Source organism: Aethalodelphis obliquidens, unplaced genomic scaffold (genome assembly GCF_003676395.1).
Source record: "Aethalodelphis obliquidens isolate GAN/ISIS:26980383/991018 unplaced genomic scaffold, ASM367639v1 scaffold69, whole genome shotgun sequence".
Lineage (NCBI taxonomy): Eukaryota > Metazoa > Chordata > Mammalia > Artiodactyla > Delphinidae > Aethalodelphis > Aethalodelphis obliquidens.
In genome coordinates, this window is record NW_020838013.1 from 8,726,502 (window position 1) to 8,751,574 (window position 25,073).

Below are 25,073 nucleotides of genomic sequence, written 5' to 3' on the forward strand. Positions count from 1 at the left end.
CGAGCTCCTACGCACCGCCCCCCCCCCGAATCAGGGAAACTGAGACACAGAGTAGGAAAGAGCAGCCCCAAGCCTCCTTCCGGACGTGGAAGGCTCCAGGCGAGGGGCTGGTCGGTCACGGATGGCGGGGGCCACGGATGCTGGCCTGATCCGGAGCAATGGCTGGTGGGCTGGAGTGCGGGACAGGGCTTGGCCCCAAGGAGACTCAGATGAAGCACCTGCCTTCTGGAGGCTTGGAGGCGTCTGGACGACCGGCTCTCACAGCCCAGCCCGGGCTTCCCCTGGCTCTGCACCCCACTCTGGGTCCCCAGAGCCTTCTGGAAGGTTTCTCTCAGCACCTCATCCAATTTCTACACATTGGAGACAAGGCTACGGGGACCCGAGATAGGCAGGGTGGGCCCACCGGCCACAGCAAGGGGAGCCAGAGCCCTGGGCCCCCAGTGGGCAGGACAGAGCCCCTCCCCAGAGCTCCTGGGGGCGGGAAGCCCCCCAAGGCCAGAGCTGCTGGGGCCGCTCCCGCCTCCCCTGTCGGAACTCTGAATTCCTCCTCCTGTCCAGGTCCTCGGATGGGAGAGCGTTTGACGGGCCACACGCGTGCCCGGCCCTCGGCTGACTCTGACCAACTTTCTGTCCAGTGGGGTCAGCAGTAGAGCCACTTCTGCAAAAGGCCCCCGAGCGGCTGCTGGGGCCGCCCCGGCCCAGCTCGTCCTCACGGTGGGAGCTGACAGCCCTTCTCAGGCTGGGGCCCCTCACTCTGCTAGAGTCACACACCACCCCCGCCCCCCGAGGGGCAGGTGCACGCGTGGGGAAGGCACAGCAGGCAGCGCTGAGTCTGGGGAGCCCCGTGTGCACCCGGCCCCGCCGACGGTCCTGGGAGCTGCCGGCCACACCTCCCACGGGCCTGGGGTGCTCTTGGGGGCTGCACCCACAGGTGGGCGCTCCATGGCCCTGCAGTGGCCCCACTCGGCCAGCAGAGGAAGGTGGCTGTCTGCTCAGTGGCCTCGGGCTCTGGCCAGCGCTGTCCCATGAGTGAGCTGAGCCAGAGTGAGGGCGCTGAGGTCAGAGGGATGGGGCAGATCTTATTTCGGGTATCGGCAGCCTACCCCTCGGGGTGCCAGGCCCGTGGTGCCGCAGGACAGCCTTGAGCGGGCACTGCTGGACGGGCTGCCGGCCGCCGAGGGCCTGCGACAGGTAATCCACACCCCGGTCCACCTGGCCGGGCTGGGCTAGGGTGGGAGGAGAGGGGGCAGGGCAGGGCAGGGCCGCCCCGAGGGGCTGGAGGGGGCTGGAGACCTGGGGTGGAGGCACGGGACTGGTCTCAACCCCAGGAAGGATTTGAGGGCTCCTGGGGCAGAGCCTCCACCTGGGGACGGTAGGAGTGGGGTGGGCTTCTCAATTCTGCAAAGCTGAGCTGAGCCAGGGAGCAGTGGGGAGGCCGTGGGGGCCCGGCCCCCCCAAAGATTTGCCTCTAGGTTTCTGCAGGGGTCACCTCAACCACCCTCAGGGTGGTGGGGAAGGGCAGGGGTCCCTCAGTCTTGGTCCTGGCCCGCAGTGTGCACGGTTGAGGGTGGCGAGGCCCAGGGACCCTGAACCTCGAACCTCGCCTGGTAGCCCTGAGCTGACCTGGGTGCCCGCGCCAGTGCCAGCCAAGCTCCCGGTAAGCCCGGCCCACGGGCTCGGGCGCTGCCAGGCCCCAGATAGAAGCCGCTGACACACCACTTCGGGGATGAGCCTTTCCCAGCCTGCGCTGCTGCCGCCCACACGCCCTGGGGGCTTCTGCGGGAGTTGTAATAGCTTCGCTCTGCGCAGGGCTGGCACCCAGTGCCTGCAGCAGGGGAGCAGAAGGGTGCCTGGCGGGGCCTCTCAGGCAGTCAGAACGGAGGGCAGAGGGCCAGCGCCCGGACAATGGCTCCCCTGAGCCTCTCCGCCTCTGTGGTGGGCAGGCCCTGACCCCCAGGTTCTGCAAGGCAGGGGCCGGTCGTCACCACCGCAGAGGAGACAGACCCTGGGTCCTTGTCCCCGAGGCGGGGCCGAGTGCCAAGGAGCCCGAGAGGGGCTGTGCTGGATCAGGGCTGAGTGGCTGGCTGCTCTCCTGGCACTGCCCACCCTACCCGCCACTCGCCCCTCAGTGCCGTCCACTCTGGTCCCCTCTGGCCGTCCAGTGGGCCACGTGGCTGCCTCTGCCTGCTGCCCTCGGCTAACGTCCCACCCAGCCAGGTGGACAGGAGGGGCGCGTCCCCTGGGAGAAGCTCCCCAGCTGGCAGAGCACAGCCCTGAGGCACCCTCAGAAGTGGGCCACAGGCAGCAAAGGTGTGACATAGCTGATTTCTAACACCTCCGGGCTGCCCATGTTCACGCTCCCCTTGGGAGGCAGCAGGAGTTTGACCACGAAGACTTTGGAGAACAGGTTCTGAGCAGACCCAGGCCTCGAATACCGAAGGTCTAGAGGGCAGCTCTTCGAAGGGGCTCCCCTGACTCCGAGGGCAGCAGGGCCTCATGTTAGCCCTGTGCACAGGCCGGGCGTGGGGGTGGGCTCGGGAAGAGAGCCCCACCCTGTCCCCGCCTTCACACGCGTGTCCATCCACCCACTGCACCTCCATTTTCACAGGTACATCCTCGCCGTCACTGTCTGTTTCCCTCCCTCCCTCCTTCCCTCCTGCCTTCCCCCCGTCCATCGCCCATCCATCCACCCCCACCAAGTGTCCACCCGCCCACCAGCCATCCACCCACCGTTCCGTGAAGCAGGCGTTGATCTGGCTGCCTCTCCATCTCTTCTCCTGTCTACTCTCTGCACAACTACTTTTCTGCCCATTGACCTCTCATCCCTTCTGCAGACCCACCCATCCACCTGTTCTTTAACTATCCACCCATCACCCAAGGATTCAACACCTCTCTTTCTATTTATACACCAATCCATCCTTCCACCCATCCCACCATCCACCCATCCATCCATCCACCCATCCATGCCTCCATCCCGTCATCCATCCATCTATCCAACCACCTGACCATCCACCATCCAGCCAGCCAGCCAATCACCTTCCCATCCATCCTTTCCTCCATCCCTGCATCCAGCCATCCTCCATCATCCACTCATCCGTCCATCCACCAGGTCTTCACTGAGCACCTCCTGGGTGCTGGGAAGGGATGACCCCAAGGTGGGGCTTGTACTCAAAGGGTGCACAGTCTAGGGGCACAGACCAGAAGTGCACGGTGTTTCAGGGGCTGCAGAGTTTATAAGGGGCCAGTCAAGGGCAAGTACCACAGTGGAAGAGGACGACTGAGCCCCCACCCATCACATTCACCCTGACTACCCTCAGAGACCCCAGAGCCTAGCACACAGAAGGCCACTGGACAGGACAGTGTCCAAATCTGAAGGCCAGAGGCCTGGGCCCTACCACGGTGCAGGGCGGATGGCCTTTCCAATGGGCCCTGCTCCCGGCCCCTCCCCCGTCAGTGAGCCCCAGAGAGCCAGCACGTGGAGACACCAAAGGGAGTTTACTGCACAAAGTGGAGGGCTGCAAGCGGGGCGGGGCGGGGGGGCCCAGTGCTGTTGTGGGTGTTGGTGGCTTTGGACACGGAGGCCCCAGCACGTGGCCTCTCTCTGCACCGGCTGCGCCTTCCCTGGGAGCTCGCAGCTTCTCTGGAGGTGGTCCTTTTGCCAACCAACAGCCAGAGTTCCTTTCCTCCCGGAACTGTGAGGGGCAGAGCTGGGGGTCAGAGGGAAAGGTTGGAGGGTCCAGGAGCAAGAGGTGACGGATGTCGGGGATGCTCGCGGGCCAGGCAGACCATGAGAAGCAGCTTCTTCGGCGGGGCCAGTGGGGGGCGGGGGGGCGTTCATCTGGCCGGCCTCTCCCCTGGGCACGTGGGTCAGGAGCCAGGAGGTGCCGCCGGCGGTGCTGCAGTCTTGGGAAAGCTGAAACACAGGTCGGGGGAGCATCAGGCTGCAGTCCGAGGAGGGGCCGTGGCTCTGCCTGTCCGGGCCTGCAGCCTCTCTCTGGGGGTCCCTGGCCTGCCCATCCCACCCCGCTCCCCCCAGCCCTGGAGGAGCAGCCTCCCTGCGACAGCCCCCGAGACCCTGTGTCCACCTCCGGCCTGGAAGCCTGCTTCCTGATACCACGCTCTGGTGCCCTGGGCCCTGCCGGGATTCAGGGTGGAGGGACGCTGCCTACTGCCTGTTTGCCAGCTGGCCTGACAGCCCCCAGGCTAACCCTGGGGTCCCGGCCCCCCCTCACTGAGGTGGGCAGCAGCCCAGAGCGAGCCCCAGCAGACCCCTCGGGCCCCTCCCTGAGCAGACGACGCACTCCTGCCTGACAGAGCCGGCCTCATGGCAGCAGCCCCCAGGCCTCCCTCCTCCCCCAGGCCGGCGGCCCTGGCTCGGCCCAGCCGCCATTTGTCAACGTCCTCGGGAGCACGTGGCGCCCAGAAACCAGGGCGGGCGGCTTGGCCAGGACCACCCCGCCGGGACGTCTGCGGGAACATCCCGTTTAGCGTAGCTCAGCGAAAACCGCTCCCACCTCCCACCCCGTCTACCTCTGATGATGCAGCCGCAGCCCTCCCGAGCCTCTGGCCGCCACCTCTCCGCTGGCTCGCAGCGGACGCGCCTGTGGTCAGGCCGGCGACAGCAAGGCGGCCCTCACGCTTGCGGGCGGGCACTCTTCCTGCCCTCGCAGGCGGCTGGCCCAGCACGTGCCTCCCGCTTGGCGCCCGCCTGTCCGTCTCCCGGCCCCCACTGTGCACACGGGCGGCACCCGGAGCCAGGTCCCAGCCCTCCTCCGTCACCCACAGAGCACCTCGGGCCTCCGTGGGCTCGTTTCTAAAGCGGAATGATGGTGGGGCCGCCCCATGGGCGTGCAAACGCTCATGCCTGGAGCGCGTGTGGCAGGGGCCACGTGCTGAGGCAGCAGAGCTTCTGACGGTCAGGCTGCAGGCCCTCTGGGCCTGGGTCCTCTGCGTGACTAGGGGCTGTGTGCCCTCCCGCAGGGAGGCGGCCTGTGGGGAGGAGGGTTGGGCCCACGGCTGTCCCTCCCGCCCGCCCTAGGGTGCAGCGATGCTCACCTCGGCTGCCTCCGTGGCCCCTGAGATGGCTGGCCGGCGACCCCCGGGGCCCCCGGGACCCCCCCCACCGCTGCTGCCCAAGCCCGGGAAGGACAACCTGCGTCTGCAGAAGCTCCTGAGGAAGGCAGCCCGGAAGAGGACGAGCAGGGCCGGGCCGCCTGCCCCGCCCGGGCCTTTCCGCACGTCCTTATCCCCCGTGAGCGAGGCCGGCCATGACCAGGAGACCCCGGCCCCGCGGCCCGCGGAGGCGCCGCGGGCGGTGGCCACCCTGCCCTGCTCCCCCCACACCCGCGTCATCCACCACGTGGCGTCCCCCCTGCAGAGGTCCACGTTCTCCATCAGCCTCACCCAGCTCAGGAGCCTGGCTTCACGCTCCAAGCCCACGGGGCCCCGGCTCGCAGCCCCGGTGCCAGAACCCGCCCAGTCCCCCTGCGGCTTTGCCCAGGTCTCAGGCCCCACCATGAGGGGCACCCACAACAGCCAGGTGCACTTCCGCCGGGCACCGTCCCCACAGGCTGGGACCCCTGCGCCCTCCCCAATGGCCCCGGATGGTGGGCCTGGCGACCGGGCCCAGGGCACAGCCATCCGCCCTCCCAGGGCTCAGCCCCTGCTGCCTGTGGTCTGCATCCACTCACTGCCCGCCAGGGCCCAGGCTGCCAGCCCTCGGCACGGCGAGCCCTCTGTGCCCAGGCCGGCCCACGGCTTCCAGGCCTCAGGGCCCAGAGAGGCCAGCAGCCGGGTGGTGGTGTCCGTTGCCCCCACCTACCGCTCACCAGGACCCTCGCCTTACAGGCCGGCCTCTGAGGCCCCCGAAGCCGGGCACCGGGAGGACCCCGCCCCGGCCGGCCCTGCGGCTGAGGCTGAGCAGGTCTCCAGCCCCCGAGAGGCCTCATCCCCTGCCCCACCGTCAGGCACCCACCCGTGCCCTGTCCCCAAAGTCGCGCCCAAGCCCCAGCTCAGCGGCTGGACACGCCTCAAGAAGCAGCTGCTGGAAGAGGCCCCCTTCCCGGGGCCAGAGCCGAGCCCGGGGCAAGCGGGGCTGGGAGGGGCAGCCCCCACTGACTCGGCGCCCCGGCCGGCCCCCGCCTCACGGTCCTCCAGGATGTGGGACGCAGTGCTGTGCCGCATGTCAGTGGCAGAGTCCCGTGGCGGCCAGGTGGGGCCCCGGGATGGGGTGCGCGCCCCGCCTGGCCTCAGCCGCCTGCCCTTCCTTTACTGGCCCCGCTTCAACGCCCGGAAACTGCAGGAGGTGGCCGCCCAGCCCCCTCCCATGCACTACCCCATCCCGGCCCTGAGCCCCCAGCCCCAGAACTTCAATCGTTCGGCAGCTGGCTGGAGGCCCCAGTGAATGGCCGGGGGGGACCCCAGGACCGTGGGGGGACAGAAGAGGGGCTGAGGGTCCAGCTGGAAAGCCACAGCCACAAAGGACCGTGGTGGGAGGTGGACGCGGCCGGGAGCAGCTGGGATTAGGGAGGCGGCGGGTTTGGACGGTGTGGAGGGGCAGGGAGGGCTCTGCACTGGGGTGGGGGGTGGGGACTTCTGGGGTGAACTTCTGGGGAGACAGACCGTACACAAGTCTGCTCTGAGGCTGGGGCTGCATGCGTGACCCTGCGGGGCAGGGCCGGCCTGAGTGTGCGCACAGGGCTTGGGGCAGGAGTGCAGGAGGTGGTCACCAGCGAGACCCTGCCTGGGTCCAGGGAAGCTGCAGGCGGGGATCAGGGCCCAGCGGAGCCCCACATGCTCTGGGTGACGAGCCCTGATGATTGACAGGATGAGCAGGATTCTGGGGCCCCGGCCCTTCTGCCGAGAAAGGTTGGGGGGACGAGCTATGCTGTCGTGCAGAGTGGGAGTGGTCGGGGTGACTCAGTCGCAGGCACCGTGGGCTCCGTTAGCTGCATCGGCGGCTTGGCAGCCGCGCCTCCCAAGGACAGAGGCCCGACGGGTGCGGGGAGCCAGGTCCAGGCCCGGGGGGGAGCTGGCCCCACACCCCTGCCCCTTCACTGCCACCTCTGCTCCCCCCGCCTGGGTGCAGAGCTTGAGGGGGACTCGCTGATGGGAGACAGAGGGCTGGGGTCTCAGCCTAGATGCTGGATGAGGAGGGAGGTCCGAAGTCAGCCTGGCCAAGTGGCGGGGGGGGGGGTGGCCCGGAGGGGGCAGCGATGGGGACCCCCAGTCTGCACTCAGCTGGGGTCTGACTCGGGACAAGCACTGGGGCCCAGATGGGGCAGCCGTGCTACGAGGCGGACACGGAGGTGCTGGGGGGAAGCTCCAGCCGCAGCCCCCGGAGCAGGACTCAGAAGGGAGGAAGCCGTCAGGAGGGGACATGATGGATGTTGTAAACGGATCCCGGGACCCAGGCCGCTAATAAAAGTGTGCGTAACTGTAACCATGGCAGCGGGTCACCTTTCTGACTCCTCACCAGGTGCCGGGGTGGGAGCGGCTCCTCACTGGGGCAGGAGGGCGAGGACAAGGTTCTGGCTCCTTTGAAACCCTCACAGCCCACTGCCCGGTGGGAACCTGAGCTCCCGGGGATCCGTGTCAACCCCCTCCTGCCACGCTCACCCTGTGGTGGCCAGGCCGGGCTCACCTGCCCGAGGAGCCCGGCTGGGAGATGGGGGCCTCCTCCCAGCAGGGAGCCTGCGCTTCCCTGTGGGCTACAGGAGCAGGGCAGGAACCAGGGGATGGTGGGGTGGGAGGGGGCACGGGTCTGTGGACTGGAGGACCAGCAGAGACGGGCTGTGGCCAGCTCTGAGGCCGGGCATTCAGCCCTCACATGTCACCTCGCAGTCCCTGCCACCACCGCGCACCCAGAGCGGCGAATTCTGCCCACGACACGTCGCGCTCTGGCCGCCGCCCCCGACTCACCGAGAAGGATGGCCTAGGGCGCCGAGCCCTCGTCCACGAGCACTTTCTCGTACTTCCCGTGTCCAGTGGCCACAAACTTGTACCTCTTCGCAGACGGGGTGCTCTGTCGGGGAAGGAGGTGGAGAGCAAAGGTGAGAGGCGCAGGGGGAGGTGGCGCTGCCTCTTGGAAGCCTCCCCAGGTGCGCTGAGGGCAGCTCCCCTTCCCCTCGCCCGCTGGACCCGCCCTCCCGCATCAGTCACATTCCGACTCTACCTTGAGCATCGGCGAAGCCTTGGGGCCTCCCTTCTGCTCCCAGAGGTTCCTCTTGCTCAGGTCTCCAGCGACAATATCCTGCGGGCAGAAGGCAGCCACGTCACAGGGGCAGAGCCCTGACTTGGGGGCTTGGAGCCCTGGTCACTTCTCCTGCCTGGCCTCGCAGGGCCAAGGCCCCGGGGCCCGCACACCTGCCTCCTTGGGTGACAGCCCAGGGGAAGAGGCCGGGAAGGGAAGGTGACATGGTCCATCTTCACCTGGCCCAGCAGCCTTCCCACCCAGCCCTCCACAGGAGCCAGCCTGGCGGAGACCCCGTCCCCCATGCACCACAGTGCCCTCTGCCCACACTTCAGCCTGGACAGTCTCACGCTAGCCTTCCAGAGGGAGCCCAGCCGTGCCCCAGGACGGGAGCCTACCTTACAGGTGGGGGACTTGGCGGAGGACTGAGCCTGCACCTCTCCCGTCTCCCAGCGACTCTTGGTGCTCGCCACGGCCATGCTGGGCAGCTCGATGGACGGCTGGCGGGCTAGCTTTGGGGTCCGGCCAGAGGTCTGCAGAGGAGACAGAGCCCAGGACCACTTTACTGGACAGCCACATGGAACACATCAGAGAGGCCTGTGTGAGCCGCTCCGGCACACAGATGACGTCCTCTGTGTGGTTGCATTCCCCCAGGACTGCTTATCCAACGCAGGGCTGGAAGAAGGCGCTCTGGAAAAACGTGTCTTCCTCCCCTCGGTGTACTTGTGAAACACCGCCCTTGCTCTGCAGAGCACAGGTGATGGGTGAGATACGAGACAAATGTGGGGCTGTCCTCGTGCTGCCCCTGGCACAGGGTCGGAGGAGCAGGGGTTGAACGGAAGGGTGTTGGTTGGATGGAATGATGGCTGGATGGAGGGGAGCTAATTGGATGAAAGTGGATGGAGGGGTGTTGGTTGGAGGGAGTGGTGTTGGTTGTGTAGAGGAACATTGGTCAAACAAAAAATAGTGGTTGGATGAAAGGACATTGACTGAATGGAAAAACATTGCTAGGATGGAGGGGTGTTGGTTGGATGGAGTAGTGTTGACTGGATGGAGGGGTGTAGATTGGATGGAAGAGTGTTAGTTGAATAAAAGGGTGTTAGTTGTTGGATGTGGGGGCGTGTAGGATCAACGGAGGGACCCTGGTTGGATGGAGTGGGTTGGTTGGATAAAGGGGTGTTGGCTGGATGGAAGAGTGCAGGTGAAAGGACAGGAGTTGGTTGGATGGAGAGACACTGGTTGGCTGGAGAAATGGGTGCATGAATGGAGGAGGCCCTGCAGAAGCGGAGGGGCCTGTGCGCACCTCGATGGCCTGCGTGTACTGCTCCAGCCTCTCTTCAATCGTGGAGATGGGCAGGGCTGGCTGGGACTTCTTCATGCTGTTACTGGAGGAGAGGAGAAGGGTCATGGCCCAGGCCCCCTCACTCAGCTTCTATGCCCACCCTGAGCTCCTACCAGAGCTTTCTCGGGCCCCCAGATCTCCACCTACTGGGTCCCCTCTTCAACCCTCCCTTGGAGATCCCCGAGTCCTGCCTGGGAAGCAACCAGACGTACCTCTTCTGAATGGAGCGGTGCAGGGACTCAGTTCTGTCGCTGAGCTGTGGAGGGCGGGAGGAGACTGAGCCTCCGAAGCCAGAGCAAGGCCCCCAGCCCACCCCTCCCAGCTGCTCCCACCCGCCAGTCCCATTGCCCAGTTTATGCGTTTCACAAGGCTCTGCTGAGAGCCAGCCTGGCAGAGAAGGAGGCCGTGCTCCTGTCCTGGAGCTGCCCTGTGGCTGCCTCTCTGGGACTGTCATTGGTCATGAGTCCGGGACAGAGGACTAGGCTTTGGGGCTTAACCTACTTTGGTGCTGGGGCTCAGGGGAGGCGAGCCCGGGTCCGTCCCCTCCAAGACCAAGGGGCTGGGCGTCCTGCGCTGCTGGCATCTCTGGTGCTGGGAACAGAACGTCTGCGGTTACGGGGTCTGAATGATCGCCCCCTTTGCACCCCTCCTGCCCCACCCAGGACTGGTTGAAGGAAACACCTTCCCCTCCCTGGGCCTCAGGTCCTTTCCCGCCCTGCCATTCTCTGGTTCTGGAGTTCTCGGCAGCAGGAGCTGGCGTTCCATCAGGCAGGGTTACCAACCCCACCGCCCTCTGAGACTGCGGGGGTGCTGGCTCCCTCCGGGCCCATCCCACGAAGCCCGCAGAGCATGCAGGTAGCAGAGACAGATGCAGCCCGGGGGCCGGGGTGTGCCCAGACCCTTTGGGAAGCCACCGGCACCTGCTCATCCTCTTCCTCCTCGGTCTCTGCCAGCCCTGGGCTTCCCTGGACGGCTCCCTCGGGGCCGTTGGGCTCTGTGTCCTCTGTTCCCGGCCCCTCCTGGGGCTCTGAGTCGGGGCTCAGACGCAGCTCCTCCAGACAGACCCCGGCTGGGGTCAGCTCGTCGCCACCCTGGCTCCCAAAGGCGTGCTGGCGGGGCCTGTGGCGGGGAGGGGGAGGCAATCCAACAGGTCGAAGGTCACTTGATCACTTCGAGTCCCTTCCCGTTTCCAAGCCTCAGTTTCCCCATCTGTAAGATGGGCAGTCAGACCAGTTAAGCGCCCAGGAATCTCAAGACCCCGGCCTCTTTGGGGAGGTGAGCCCAAGGCCTCAGAGCCTGCCCTCTGTCGCCAGGGCCATGCGACCAGTGCCCACTGAGGCTAGGCCCGGGCTCCAGGCCCTCAGGACCAGCCCTGGCCCGTGTCTCGCCTGTTGGTGTCCCTGCTGGCTGGCCTCCTGGCGCCGGGGCCGCCTGGGCCCCCTGCTCCCGGCCTGCTCCGGGTTGGGGCGAGCGGGCCTGGGCGGCAGGTGGGAGCTAGGTGGGGTCTGAGGCTTGTCTGGGGGCTGGTCAACTGAGGGACAAGGCAAGGGCTGGGGTCACAGAGAGGGCCGCAGCCGCGAGGAGCAGGGCAGACCAGGCTGGCTGTGCGGGGCGGGGGAGGCCAGCCGCTGGCAGCCTGCGCGACTCTGCATTGGAGCGGGACTGACCCTGGAGAAGAAGATGGGAAATTCTCGCATTTTCCATGATTTCAGGCCCCTCGGTGTTCGTGCCAGCCAAGACGCAGACCACCGCCCAAGGTGGGCCGGGGTCCGAGCCAGCGGCAGGCTCACAGAGGGCCCGTTCAGCTGGGCTACAGGAGGCCAGGCAGGTGCGGGGGGCAGGGAGGCCTGGCGAGAGCAGGAGGGTCCACAGAAGAGCTAGAGTGCCCCCTGCTGTTGGGCGGCCAGTTGGGGACAAAGGGAACAGGACCGGCAGGGCTGCAGCCATCCCAGCGCCAGTGGACGGGCCACCCTGCTGCCCCCGCCCCCCGCCCCCAGCTCAGAAACGCAGAGTGTGCTCTGACCCCCAGAGACAAATGGGGGAAACTGAGGCCTGGAGGGCGGCCGTGGGCAGAGGGCCACGCCAGGAGCAGGGCCCCGGCCAGGCAGCTGGCTCTGAGCGCGGATGGGAAGGGGTGGTGGAGTGATGGGAGGGGTCTTAGCGAGAGCTCGGGGCTGCTTCAGGGGCCTTGGAGGGGACGGGAGGTGGCCAAGAGGGGCTCCGGCGACCCTCGAGGCCACAGGGCCCCGAGCCTGGAGCTCCCGAGCGGAGCTGGGCCCCTGACCCCGGCCTGTGGGGTGCTGAGAGCGGCTCAGACCCCCGGGGTGGGGGCGGGTGAGGCCCCAGAGCAGACCCCAGCCCAGGGCCCCTCCCCCTGCCTGCCCTGGTTCAGAGCGCCTGCACATCTGGAAAGCTTGTCCCCCCAGGCCGACTGGCGGCCGCACATCTGGAAATACCTGCTCCCCTCCGTGGGAATGGAGCTCGCTGCCCCGGGGGAGGAAGGGGCGGCGGCGGGGGCGCAGGGCCTCCCTGACGTCAGTGGGCTGCAGATGTGCTGATGGAGTAACCGCCCGGCGGCCGCAGCTGGTCTGGACGGGCCGGGGCCCTGGGGAGCCCAGCAACGAGATTCCTCCCGTCCCACCCGCGGCACCAGCACCCCCGCCGCCGCCCTCCTGTCTCGTTCTCTTCCTCCTTCCCCCCCTACGGCCACGGGGGCATTTTGGGGGGCCACTGGGGTGGCGGGAGCGGAGGGAGTCGCTCGGACACACGTTGGGGGCTTGGACAGAGCACCCCTCCTCCACGCTCTGACCCCCACTTGCCTGTCCTCCTCCTGCCCCCCCTCCGGACTCTCGCCCTGAGGGGGGGCCCCACCGTCCACGGTCTCCCCAGCCCCGCGGTGCTGCCGCCGCTCCTCCGGCTTCTGGGACCAGTCGCCGAAACCCTCGTCCTCGTCCAGTTCAGGGCCCTCCGAGGGCTTCGGGCTGAGGCTGGAAGAGCAGGCACATTCTCAGGGCTGGGCCAGATGCGGGGCAGGGGGCCGACCCCCCACCCCCACCCCGTCCACAGCGCCTCCCTCTCTCACACCCTGGGCTCCAAGTGCGGGAGACCCCATCTGCCCCAGGGGCAGCACCCCACGGCCGGGCCGAGGCCCCCCCATTGTCAGAGAATCCCTGAGGGCAGGACTGTGCCTCCCCCACAGACTGCAGCTACCTGAGGCCAAGACTGGGCCACGCCCTATTAAGCCAGGGCTCCCCAAGAACAGGGCCACGTCTCCCCGCTCAGCCTGGGGCTCCCCGAATGCTGGGCTGTGTCTCCCCCGCTACCTACGGCCCCCGCGGGTGGGTGCCGAGTTTCCCTCTGCTGTCCCGCCTGAGCCCTGCACCCTGTCCCCCATGGCGGGCCTGTGCTCCGGTGGTCCTTGCCTGCCCCCAGTCCCTGCCTGCTAGGCTGGGGACCTGGCCCGAGGGGCCTTGACCGCTACAGCACCCCACTCCACCCAGAGCTGCTGACTCGGAGAAAATGGAACAAAACAGGGCCTGGGGGAGGGGGAGCGTTATTGGAAAAACAGCCCAGCCCAGCTACAGAGGCCTCCCGGGCCCCGCGAGGGAACAAGCCGGCCCTCGGCCCGCCAAGTTGGATGTGGCCTCAGTGAGTCACAGACGGCAAGGACTAGGGCAAGGGGCTCGGGGGCCAGGGCCCCACAGCTGCGCTCGGAGTCGGTCCAAGCAAGGGGGACCACGCAGGGTGACCAGGGCCGGAGTCGGGACCCCGGGAGGCTGGCCGGTAGGGGGCGGCTCCACACGTCTCCGGCCAGGTGTCCGGCAGACTCCGCTGGCACCTGGGGCTGTGACGACCGACACCCTAAGGGCACCCCCACCCCCGGCCCGGGTTCCAGGGCTGGGCCCCTCCCTCCTTGTCTCAGCTGCTCTGGGGCCTCCAGCCCAGGGCCTGACCCCGCGGCAGCCCTCTGCCCAGGGGCGAAGGACAAGTGAGCTGGCAGTGTCGGCTTACAGCTTCTCCTGCTCTAGCTGCTCCAGGGACTGGCCTCCTTCGCCCTCATCCTGGGCCCGAAGCTGCCAGGCCCTCTCCTGCTCGCGCTGCCCCCGGGCGGCACCCTCCTCTCCTTCCACGCTCCACTGAGTGGCGAGCCTGAGGGACACGGAGAAAGAGTCAACACCGGGGCCCGTATCCCACTTCCCCCGTCCGAGCAGGCCCCAGCAAGGCCTCTCTAGGCCTCAGTTTCCCCATCTTTAGAACAGAGATCTTGAAGGGTGGTCGGGAAGGGGTGCTCGGGTTGGGGGAGGTCCCAGGGTGCTGTTGGTCTCTGGGCGCCCACGTGCCTCCCGGTGATGTGGGGGCCCCTGGGTCAGACAGGCCTGGGGAAACCCCAAGGATGGGACCAGACCCTCCATCCCCTTCCAGCAGGCTGGATCCCTGGACCTCATGGGAGCCAGGACACTGGCTAGTGTAGCTTTGGCCCCAGGCAGGGCCCGGAGGCTACAGGAAGAGCCGGCTGAGGTGCGGAGAGCTGGCTGTGGCCGCTGGACAGCTGGGGTCACTCATTTGTTCTACCTGAGTCAAGCGGCTGTAGCCTCGGCCACTTGGGCGCTGGTGGCCTGGGCTGAGGTCAGGCCCAGGCGGCCCAGCTAGGCAGCCACGCCCCTAACGCGACCATCCCAGCAGGGGCGATCCTTCCTGCCCCACAGGAGCACCGTGCTGTGGGAGACGGCGGCCCTGCTGGAGGACCCGAAAAGGGCTCTCAGCTCACCCAACACCGCCCCCGCCCCCGGCCCCCGTGCAGCGTCTCTCCGGGCTGTGCTGTCAATGGGGAAACAGGCCCACGCAGAGGCAGGCGCAGGGGACCTCACTCCCACACTTCCTGGGGTTCCTCCCTCGGGTCCACACAAGGTCGGTCTGAGACCGGGGGTCCGGGGCCAGACGATCCTAGCCCCGGCCCAGCAGATCTCAGGCTGTTGGCACCTGGTGGGCACCGCAGGCCTCGGCCAGCTGGCACGGCCTGCCACCCCAGCTCCCCCAGAGCCCGGGAGCGGGGTCCTGGGTCTCCGTTCCACAGCGCTCACTGCCCCGAGCTGGGGTCTCAGCCCCTTCCTGCCGTGTCCCCCGCCTGACCCCGCAGCCCGCTCCTTCAGGGCCCCCGTCCCCTGGCCAGGGTGGGCCGGCTCTGTGGTCTCGGCAGCCGTGCCAGCACATGATCTAATCTCTCCTAGGTCTCCTCGGAGCCTCCCAGACAAAAGCCAGGCCCCTCCATAGCCCCAGCTCGAGGCCCACTCCCCCCGCGGCAGCCACACGGGACCCCAGCCACGCAAACCGAACCGCCTGCTCAGCCCTCGGCACCCCCAGTCCGCCCCCCGCCCCGTGCCGCTCCTCAGAAGCGACTTTGACTCCCACCCCCTCCCCACCCGGGCCCCAGGGAGCCACTTAATCCCCCACACCTGGCTCCCATCAGCGTCCTGCTCCAGGCCCTCGGCTGGGGGCTGGGGGCCACGTCCTGTCTGGGGAGGAAGAGGCTGGGGTGATCTTGGGGATGTTGGGGACCTAGGGTCCAGGGCTCCTCCCCACATGAGCACCAACAGCCCCTCCAGACGGAGGGCAGAAGCCTAGCAGGGCAGTGGGGGGACAGAAGGTGCCCACAGCCTCTCCTGGGGGCGCCCGGGGGGATTCCTCCAAGGGGTGAGACCAGCACTGCACCCCTTTCACTGCCATGTCCAAGCTGCACACGCCGATGGCTGTGTTGGGCATTTGGGATTTTTTTAGCCAATATGTGGGGGTGTGTACACGGGCCCCAGTGGGATGTGTGGTGGGCCAGGTGGGGCCTCTCTCAGGACGATAGCTCCTGCCCCCCAGGCCCCTCCCCCAAGCCCCGGGGACCCTTCCCTGGCACAGCTGAGTGCAGAGGCCACACGGCCTGGTCAGCCCACCGGTAGGGCGATGTGTCCCGGCCAGCAAAGCCCCACGCAGGCCTGCACTCAACCGCGCAATGCACAGTGGGCCTGGCACACACACACACGCACACACACACACCAACACACACACACACACGCACACGTGGCAGGAATGCACACGTGTACGTACGCACTTTCTCCTGAGCCCCACTCAGGCCCACGTGGGCGCACACACCCACACTCCACGCACGGGTCCCAATGCCCCCCACCAGGCACACTTGTGCACACACGTGTGCACACGGACGTCCATGTGCTGACAGAGTCGGGCAGGGGAGCAAGGTGAGGGCAAGGTGGCAGCCCAGGCCCCGGGCTGTCCAGGGGGCCCCAGCACTGTTTAGTGTTTTCCTGCCGTCGTCCTGACAACGCGCCTGGCCAGAGGCCAAGGCATGTTTTCTGAGAACATTGCTCCTGAGGAGCTGGCCCCTCTGAGGGCCACCCCTGCTCCCCGCCGTCTGCATGTGACCCCCGAGCCCTCGGGGCAGGGAGCTCAGGGGGGCCGGAGCAGGGTAGCAGGGTAGGGGTCTCGCCACAGCCCCACACTGGGAGAGGCTGCGCTGGCCCCCAGCCCCTGACCCGGCGGCCCAAGGACGGAGCCGGCTCAGCCCCTTTCCTCTGGGCCTCCTCCCTTCCCGCCCGCCTGCCCCAGGATGTGAGTAATGCGGCCCCTCCTGGCCCCTCCCATGACCTCACCCCCTCACTGTTCCACAGCTGGGTTTCGTTCTGGGAACTGAGAGGGGGGCGGCTCTCCTGGGGTGGGGTGGGGGCCTCTGGCCTGGGAAAGGCGCCCCCGGCCGGCGGCCCAGACCCCTTGGCACGCTCGGCGGAGCTGTCAGGATGCTGGCGTCGGCTGGCCGGCCCGCCCGTGGCCCTGGCTCAGCCCGTGCGCAGCTGCGAGGGATTTGGTGTTCCTGCACAAATGCAATTATCTCTTTCCTGCGTCTGCTCTGGCTCCGGGCGCGCCCAGGGTTCAGCCCCAGGGGCTGCTGAATGGGCTCTGCAGCACCCCCCGTCACGCTCCAGCGTGGCGCCTCACCCCACCAGGTACACGAGTGCGCACAGACCCCAACGGGCCGGCTATGGCCCCCCGTCCTCAGTTGGGCTCCCCAAGCTCAGGGGCTAGCCCTGCTGAACACGTCTACCGCCTACTGGGCCCCTCCTCTCCTTCCTCTGCAGCCCCCCAGTCTCCACCAAGGCTTCGATGGTGCCAGTCCTGGGCCCGGTCTGGCCCTCCCCGTGGTCCCAACCTCCTTCCTCCCCTGCCCTGTGGCGGTTCCAGAGGGGGCATCAGGCCTCGGTCCCATCTCGACTCTGCCCCCTGCAGGCAGCTCACGGCCACCCCACCTGCTTCTCGACGCTGAAAGCTTTTCAGCCTTCTGGAAAGAGCTTCGGGGCTCAGCTGGGGGGCCGGAGCCCAAGGGAGGACCGGCCTGCGGGCCAGGCCAGAAGTGGGGAACTTCCCCTTGAGACCTGCAGGGCACCCTCCTGGCCATTGTCCCCTGGATACCACGGGCAGGAGCTGGCTGGGAGGCCTGGGGAGCTGGGCTGGTCACCCAGCCGGAGCAGGGGGCCCCTGTCTCCTTGTGACCATCAAGGTGTCCAGTCCCCTCCCGTGCCCCCGCCCTGGGGTCTTGTACGCCAAGGTGGACATCTGCAGAGCAACCGGCGCCTCAAGTGACCACAGAGCCCACGCGTGAAGGGACGGGGTGTGGGGGGACCCGAGCCCCAGAGAGGCCACCCAGCCTGGCTGCCGGGGCTGGGGGACAGCACGCACCCCCCACCACCTCAGCTTAGAGCAGCCCCCGAGCGCAGAGACTGGGCCCCGCCGGGAGCTCAGGAGAGGGCAGTGGTGCCTGGGCAGCACCCGCACCCCACAACTCAAGGGGTGCCCCTCACTGGTGGGCAGCGTGGGTCCCGCCCAGGCAGCCCGGGGGAGGGTCCACGGCGGGCACCGGGATGCTGGCTGTCACTCATCTGTGCAGTGAGGCAGCTGTGAGGGGTGAGCCAGGCACAGAGATGGCCCCGAGCGAGCAGGTGGGCAGCGGGCGGGGTGGCAGAGGGTGTGGGCACGGGAGCCGCGGCTGCTGGGAACCTGGCCACCGCCCCCCTGCCCTCCCGACTGCCCTGGCACTGGTCCAGCCCCCCTCCCGGCCCACCCCCCTTCAGCAGTGCCTTCCTGGGCGTGTCTGTACCCCACTGGGTGTCTTATGCCAGGGAGACACCCCACAGGGCAAGCCCCACCCCACTGTCCAGGGAAGCTCAGGAATCGAACTTGAACTTGAGTCTGAAAGATGAGCCTCAGAGGCTGAGGGCAAGAGCAGAGGCAGGGCCAGCGGGCGGGAGAGCTCCCAGTGGTGCCCCGCCTCCCCCGTGGGGTGTCCCCGGGCGAGCCCATGCCAGCACAGGTGCCGTCAGATCAGCATTTGGGAGGGAGGCCCAGCTGGGACGTGGAGAAGGGGGAGATGCCGGCTGGGGGCGGGGGGCAGTTAGGGGGGAAGCTGCAGCCTGGGTGCTGCAGGGGCAAAGGGACAGGAGGGGAGAGGTGGGCACCTGGGAGGGGTCCGCCTTGTGAGGGGGCGGTCACTGAGTTGAGCTTGGACGTGCGGGGTGCGTGGAGACCTCGGGGAGATAGTCAGTAGGAAGGAACGGCAGGTGGGGAGGGGCCCGGCTCACCTGGGGATGAATAACCTCTAAGGGAGCCATGGGGACCCCGAGAGGGAAAGGCTGGGGGGCACCAAGCCCCTAGGGGCTCTAGGCCAGAGGTTCCCTCTGGTTTCCCTTGCTCCGCCCCCTCCCCGCCCTGCAGGGCACCCCCAGGGCCTGCTGTCCAGGGGGGCGGTCACAGGGTCAGCCTCCACTGGGGGCCTCGGGGTCCCCCTCTGCTGGGGGTGTGGGAGTGCCAGCTCTTCCAGAGTCCTGTGGGGCAGGACTCAGGGGCAGAGAAGGACCCGGGAAGATGGGGTGCAGAGGCTAAGCTGTGGGTCTGGGGGAGACCAAAGTTTCCGAGCAGGGGAGAGGGTGATTGGAGGGGACCTGAGGTGGGGAGCCCGTTGCCATCCTCGGGGTGACCCGATGAGGCCCGCAGGGACGGGGCGTGGAGGGGCAGGAGGGATGGCTGTCAGTCACCCCGGCAGGAGGGAGGGCCCAGGCTGCCCGGGGAGGGGCCGCTGCTGGGCCTGGGAAGCAGTCCAGGCGCTCCAGGGAGGAGAGGCCGGGCGAGCCAGGCTGTGGCTCTGTACTGTCTCCCTGACCCTCCTCTGCAGGGGGAGACCTCAGGCCCAGCCTCAAGCTCCCCAGCCGTTAAAAGGGGTGCTGACCCACTGGGCAGGGAGTAAAACTGAGACCACCCCCCGAGGCGGGTCCAGCTCCCGCTTCCCCACGGCTGGCACTGCCAGCAGACCTGTGTCCCCAAGAAGGAGGCTGCAGTCCCAGCAGGGGAGGCCCGGCCCGCACCCCGCCCCATGTCCCTCTTGGCCACGTGAGCAGGTCACGTGCGGGAAGCCTCCCTGGATGAGGGGACATCTACCTGCAAAGCTGGCTTTCCCCACAACCGCAGAGAGGACGGCACCCCGAAGGGCGTGGGCCAGGGCGGCTGTGTCTCCAGGGCACCGGGCGGAGCTCGGGGGAGGTGGCACCGCCACGGCCTCTGGGAGCCGGAAGCTAGCAGGAGAGAGGCCAGCCCTGCAGGGGTTCACGCGCCCCGAGGCTACAGCACCCTAGGGCGGCCCAGAGATGAAGGGCAGAGCGTCCTGCCCCCCCAGGACCGCAGCTGCTCCCCAGCCCCGAGGGAGGGGAGGGCTCTGGGACCTGGGCCGGTGGCCCTGGGGCAGCGGCCAGAGCAGCCTGTGGGTGGGGCCTGTTCATCAGCAGTGCGTCAGCCCAGACCCCACCCCGCCGCCGGCACTGCCTCCCGCCCCTAGGGGGCACCGCCCCGTCTCACAGCAGATGGGCCGAATCTGCGCATCACAGTGTGGCCTCCGTGCCCAACACCCCTTCGTCTTCTCCCAGTGGGGCAATTCTTGGGGGGCGTCTCATTCGGGGGAACCCCAACTGCCCTGCCCAGAGCCCCCAAAGGCGACGACCCCCTCCTGCACGACTTTCCAGCCAGCCCCGGGGCAAACTGGGGAGGCTGCCTCTGCCTCGGCCCTCCAGCCACCAGGGACCCTCGGGCCAAGCCCCCGTCCCCGTCTCCTCTGGGCCTTCACCCCACTGGCCCCTGGGGGCCACGTCTGCCGGCTCCAGACCCCACTCAGCTGGGGCAGTTCCACCGCCCGGTTCTCGGCCGGCTGGCACCCCACCTTAGAGCTGACAAGAAAGCGGGAGATGATGCTGCAGGGCCTGAGGTCTCCCCTGGTAAGGGGAGACGGGGGACCACAGCCCCCCACCGTCACCGCCCCAGCCTCCCTCCCTGGGCCGGGCTACCCCGGACGACACCCCGACACCCGACGCCTGCTCCACAGCCTCCCAGCCAGCGCAGACAGCTCCCCTCAGCCTGCCTGGGATGACCTGTGTTCTCGCGTTCCTCCATCCCCAGGGCCTCTGTCTCCCCATGCCCTTCCCTCTCCCCACCCCCGTTCCCTCCCCCTCCCTTTCTTTGCCAGCACTTTGCTTTGCCAGGTGCTAGGGACCCAGAGATGGGTGCCATTTCCTCTGCCCTTACAGATCTTAGAGGCCGCCAGGAAAACCAGTGCTGACCCCACACTGTGGCTCAAGGGCCCCAGAAGAGGACCCCTATAGCAAGCTTTATTTTGGGGGCAGTCACTGGCAAGAGGCCCTCTCAGGTGAGGGGGCCCCTGTGCCTGCACCCAGCCTGGAGGGACAAGGGGCCACAGTGGGAGGAGGCCCTGGGAGAGAGGAAGGTGGCCGCTAGAAGACACGACGAGGGGCATCGCGGCCAAGGGAGGCGGGCATGGACGGGGCACAGCACACAGAGCCGGGACCCCCACCACAGCCCCGCCTCTCTCTTCCCATCCTCCCCCGGGGTCCAGAGGTGAAGCCCGCCCTCTACTGTGTGACCCACAGTCCCAGTACCTCCCAGACCGGTGCGCCCGTCTCCTGCCTCCCCACCTGCAGGACAGGGTGGTGTGGGAGGGGCCTCTGTTCCCATGGACACCGGCTCTACATCCTGCCGCAGACCTGCCCGGTCCCAGACCTGTGCCAGCCCCGTTCCCCGGTGCGGCCCACTCGCTGCACGCCCCATGCAAGACCCCACCCTGCCCTCTGGCTGGGCCCCCATCCCTGCTTCAGTCGCTGCTGCCCACTGTGCAGTGCCGGACACCTGGGTTCTTGCTGCCTCCTCCCCAGACCTGGGACGCAGCGGCCGCCTCGGGACCCACGCGGCCCCCGGGGGACCAGGCTCTGATGCTGGTGGGGGCGACAGCAGGGCAGGCCTGCCCGTCACGCCACTGGCCCCAAAGTCGTCCAGGCTGGTCGGGTGGACCCCCCACCCCCCCCCCCCCCCGCAAACAGCCAGATGGGAAAGGTGCCCAGCCGGAGTTCACTGCCACCCAGGCGCCCACGCACTGGCAAACGGCCCTGCCTAAGGAGTCTGTGACCCTCCTCGTGGGGCTTTACCCCCTCTCACAGCTCAGCCCTACAGAGCCCCACGCCTTGGGCCCCGAAGACCCCGCCGAGCCTGGAAAGTGGGCACGCGGCCCCTGAGCCCCTCTACCTCAGGCTTCCCCCGGGTCGTCAAGGCTCGGTCCCCAGCGTGGGGTCCACAGCAGAGCTGAATGTCCCGCTGCCCAGCCTGTCACCTCCCTCTGGCTGGATGGCCTACCTCTTGTGATGGGCTCCATGGTCGGCCTCCTGGCATTGGCTCTTCTACATCTCTGCCCCCATTTGCTCAGACCAGCCTGCCCATCTGGGCTGGGGGTGGCCGGCGTGCCTGTGGCCGGCGCTGGCCCTGCGCTCGCCGCTCCCCCCTCTGCCCTGTGCCCCACGCACACGGGTCTTTCCTTTCCCCTCCGAGTCACTGACCACAGCGCCGCGGGGGCCTGGGCCAAATGCCGCGGCAGCCCAGGAGACCTCCCTAGGCACCCCCGCCCCATCCTCACACCAGTGAGTCGCCCTGCCCACCCCTACGCCTACACACTGCATCACCCGGGCCGACCTCCGGGGGATGGGACCCGGGGGCTGATCGCACAGCACCAGCTCCAGCCGCATCCCCGGGCCCGGCCCAGTCTCCTCCTGGCGCCGGACGGCCCTCCAGGAGAGCCGGACGCTGCCGAGCCCAGCTGGGACTGCCTGGCACAGCCCTCAGAGCGCTCACGGGGCCAGGCCCTGGCACGCTCCAGGACACGCGACCGGTGGCTGGCACTGGCTGGAGCCTCTGCCACCCCCTCCCCCTCCTCCTGTGCGGAGCCCCGGGTCCACCTCCCACTCCCCAAGGCCCCACACGTGGCTCTCCCCGCGGTCGGCACCAAAGGGGTTCTCTTCCTCCGCCGAGTCCCGGGGTCTGCACGTCGTCCAAACCTGTCTGCCCACCTGGGCAGGAGGTGCAGCCTGGCATCTGACCACCTGTCCGTCTGCTCCTGGCTCTGCCCTCCCCGAGATCCCTGGGTCCCCACGTGCACGGAGCAGCGGGACCCTCTCCCTGATGCCTCCACACCATTTGTGCCACCGGAGCCGCCAACACGCAGCCCCCAGCCCTTCCTTCAAAGTGCTCCTTCATCCCTGACCCCTTGGGAGCGATCATTCTGGGGGTGCAGGGGCTTTGCCATTGGACCGGCCCTAATTCACTCTGTCATGCCACCCCTGGCTGTGTGTCTTGTGATTCTGCAGACCCTGTTGCCTGTCCCCCAGGGCGGGGCCAACACCCCGGCCTCCCCGCCCGCACAGGTGGGGGCGTGGGCTCAGCCTCAGCGGCTCTGTGGGGCGCCATGCTTCTGGATGTCCCACCAGACCCCGGTCCTCTGTCCCCAAAGTCTTGGCCAAGAGCTAGGGGCTCGGCCGGAACGACCCCATTAAAGGGACAAAGTGACCCTCCACGGGCAAGGAAACTGAGGCTCAGAGATGCAGCGTCTCACTGGGGGCCCCCCACCCCAAGGAGGCACAGGCAGGGTCCCAACCCCGCAGCCCCTGGGTCACCATCCAGGAGGGCCCAGCCCAGGAATGGGGTGCCGCCTCCGGGCCCCCCTGCCTCCTCCCCTCTCCTCACTGGGTTTTCCTCTCCTTCTCTTCCCTTTTCTCCCCGCCTTCCCTTCTCTCACCTGCCTGCCCTCACCCACCTTCCCGGGAGGGTCACCGCAGGCGGTGGTCACTGCTGCCCTCCCCATCCCCCCGTACTGGGTGCCCACTCCACCCGGCCCCCGGGGGCCCCTTCCTTCATCCCAGGACCCCTCGAGCATCCCCATCTCCTACCTCGTCCAGCCCCTCCTTTGCTGCCTCTCCCTCCTTTTGACCACTGTCCTGTCCCCTGCCCTCATCCCGTCCTGTCCCCACACGTCCCCTTTCTGTCTTCACAGGGGACCCACTGCCCCTTGCCCTCTCCACTCTGTCTTCCCCCCACTTCTTCCACCCACCACCGGGAAGGACACATCCCGGCGGGAGAGCCTCAGGGTCCACAAGGCCCACCCCAGCCGCAGCCTCACCTCCACAAGCCTCAGGACCTCCCCGCCCGTCATGGGCAGCAGCCGTCCCTCATGTGCCCGGCACCCTCGCCTCCTGGGGTGGGCCGGGGTCTGGTGCCACCCAGCGCCCACCTGCAGTGGGTCAGCCCCTGGCCACCCACCTGTGCTGAGCCGCTCCTGGGGCCCACACCCTGTCCAGCTGTCCCTCAGGGCCCAGGAGCCGTGGGGCGCCGTCTCGAGGCTCTGGCAGGGACAGGGGCGCCAGCCCCCAGGTGCCCGGTGCGTGCTGGCCGCCACTCACTTGCCGCTCTCTCCCACTCTGGTTTGCGGGTCGGGGCTGGAGCCTGGCCTGAACCTCAGCGCTCTGGGCTCCGGCCCTGACACCCTGCCCAAGGGGCTGGGCCACTTGGTCCCTGTACCCCCTGCTGCTGGCTCGCCCGGGCTCCCAGGGCAGTACCCGCTCTGAACGACAGACCACCCGGACCCGTGGCAGCACCGCCCACCGGGCGCCCGGCCTGACCAGGGCAGGAGCCACCCCACCCCCGGATGCGGGCCCTTGGGTGGGCCCAAAGCAGCCACGCCCCTCTGACACCGTAGTTTCTGGCCTGGCTTCCCCCAGTCCCCGTGGGCCAGCCCAGAACGCAGCCGGCCCCATCCCTCGCCCTCTTGCCACTTGGGCTCCCTAGAGGCCTCCTGGGACAGGCTGGCCAGGGTGGGAGAGCCAGGCATGGAGATCACCAACGTGTCCGAGGTGGATGTGTGCTGGGAGCCGGGGGCTGGGGGCTCCTCTGGCGCCCAGAGCTTCCCCTGGGGGACCAGGAGCCCCTTGCACTGTGCCAGCTCAGCCCCTACCTTAAAAAGCCAGGCCCTTGAGGACCGTGTGACCCGGCAGGTGGCACCGAGTCCAGCGTCCTCTGGGAGTGAATGGACCCGGGGTCCCCTCGCTGCCCTCCGACGGCCCCTAACACTGGGGGGGGGGGCCTGGGGAGAGGCTTGGATCCCCCAGGGTGGCTGGAGGGGTCCGGGAGTGACTCCCAGCCAGAGCTGGGCTTGGGGGCATGGGGGCTGGGGAGGGGGTCAGCCCTGGGCTCCGACCCTGCCCGCCTACCGGCTCCGCTCAGCACCCGGTGGCCACACGCCGCAGCCCAGCGTGAGCCGCTTGGGTGAGGGGTGCGGGCGGGGCGGGGAGGCGATTTCCCTACGGGCCCATAGGGTCGCTTTTAATCCACTTAAACTGGATTCAGTCTACACCCCAGCCACTGCTGGTGTCAGCAAACCCTCGCGGCGCTTGTCACGGAGGGGACGGCGCCCCCTCTGCTGGCCCCCTTCCCCTGTGCCCAGGCGTTCGAGGTGAGGGACTGGGGTGAGGCAGGGGGCGAGGGGGACGGCTTCCCCACTCCCAAGGGGACCCGGGGCGACTCATAGCCTCTCCGAGTCTTGTTTTCTGTTGCCCATCGGGGACAAGGGGCCTGTCGGCCGGCAGGCCCATTAGATTCGGGAGAGAGGGTGGCAGGAAGTCACATCTGTGTGTGGTGTGTGATGTGTAGCCCCGCCGGCCGCTGGGTCAGGGGCCTGGAGCGTGTGCGGGTCTGTGCACGTCGTCGGGAGCATGACCACGTGCAGGGGGCTTGCTCAGCGTGGCCGGACGGACAGACGCACTCCACGACTCTTCACGAGGGACCCTTGCGTGCTCCCCCCCGCCCCGCCCCACCCTCCACAGCGGGAGTCCCCGGGGAGCTCAGAGGGAGGTTTCCTCCCGTCCCTGCCCTGGCTGGCCACCTGCCTGGGTCCTCGGGGCTCGTGCCCACCTGCCCCCACCCTCAGTCCAGCTGCACCCTCTGAGCCCCGCTGGCGCCTCCAGCTCGCCCCCCGCTCACCCAGGTCAGCAACCTGGCACCAGGTCTGGGAGCTGAGCCAAAGCCATACCTGGACGGATGCTTGTGACAACAGATGCTTGTGCACACAGCCAGGCCCTGGGGCTCTCCCTGCACCACCACCCCCCACAGTGG

General features: G+C 68.2%; 1 protein-coding gene across 2 annotated transcripts in view; it reads right to left on the reverse strand.

Moving 5' to 3' along the window:
* Nucleotides 1-3,476: 3,476 nt before the first annotated feature.
* LSP1 (lymphocyte specific protein 1) overlaps nucleotides 3,477-25,073 on the reverse strand; it is a 34,753-nt gene continuing 13,156 nt past the window's right edge. For both annotated transcript variants that reach the window (XM_027090104.1, XM_027090105.1), the window contains exons 2-11: nucleotides 13,545-13,682; nucleotides 12,353-12,520; nucleotides 10,454-10,652; nucleotides 10,035-10,124; nucleotides 9,746-9,789; nucleotides 9,495-9,576; nucleotides 8,590-8,724; nucleotides 8,174-8,251; nucleotides 7,921-8,023; nucleotides 3,477-3,913 (exon numbers count right to left, since the gene is read on the reverse strand). In XM_027090104.1, coding sequence (XP_026945905.1) covers nucleotides 7,934-8,023; nucleotides 8,174-8,251; nucleotides 8,590-8,724; nucleotides 9,495-9,576; nucleotides 9,746-9,789; nucleotides 10,035-10,124; nucleotides 10,454-10,652; nucleotides 12,353-12,520; nucleotides 13,545-13,682 — 1,024 coding nt within the window. In that variant the 3' untranslated portion in view covers nucleotides 3,477-3,913; nucleotides 7,921-7,933. The remainder of the gene's footprint in view (nucleotides 3,914-7,920; nucleotides 8,024-8,173; nucleotides 8,252-8,589; nucleotides 8,725-9,494; nucleotides 9,577-9,745; nucleotides 9,790-10,034; nucleotides 10,125-10,453; nucleotides 10,653-12,352; nucleotides 12,521-13,544; nucleotides 13,683-25,073) is intronic.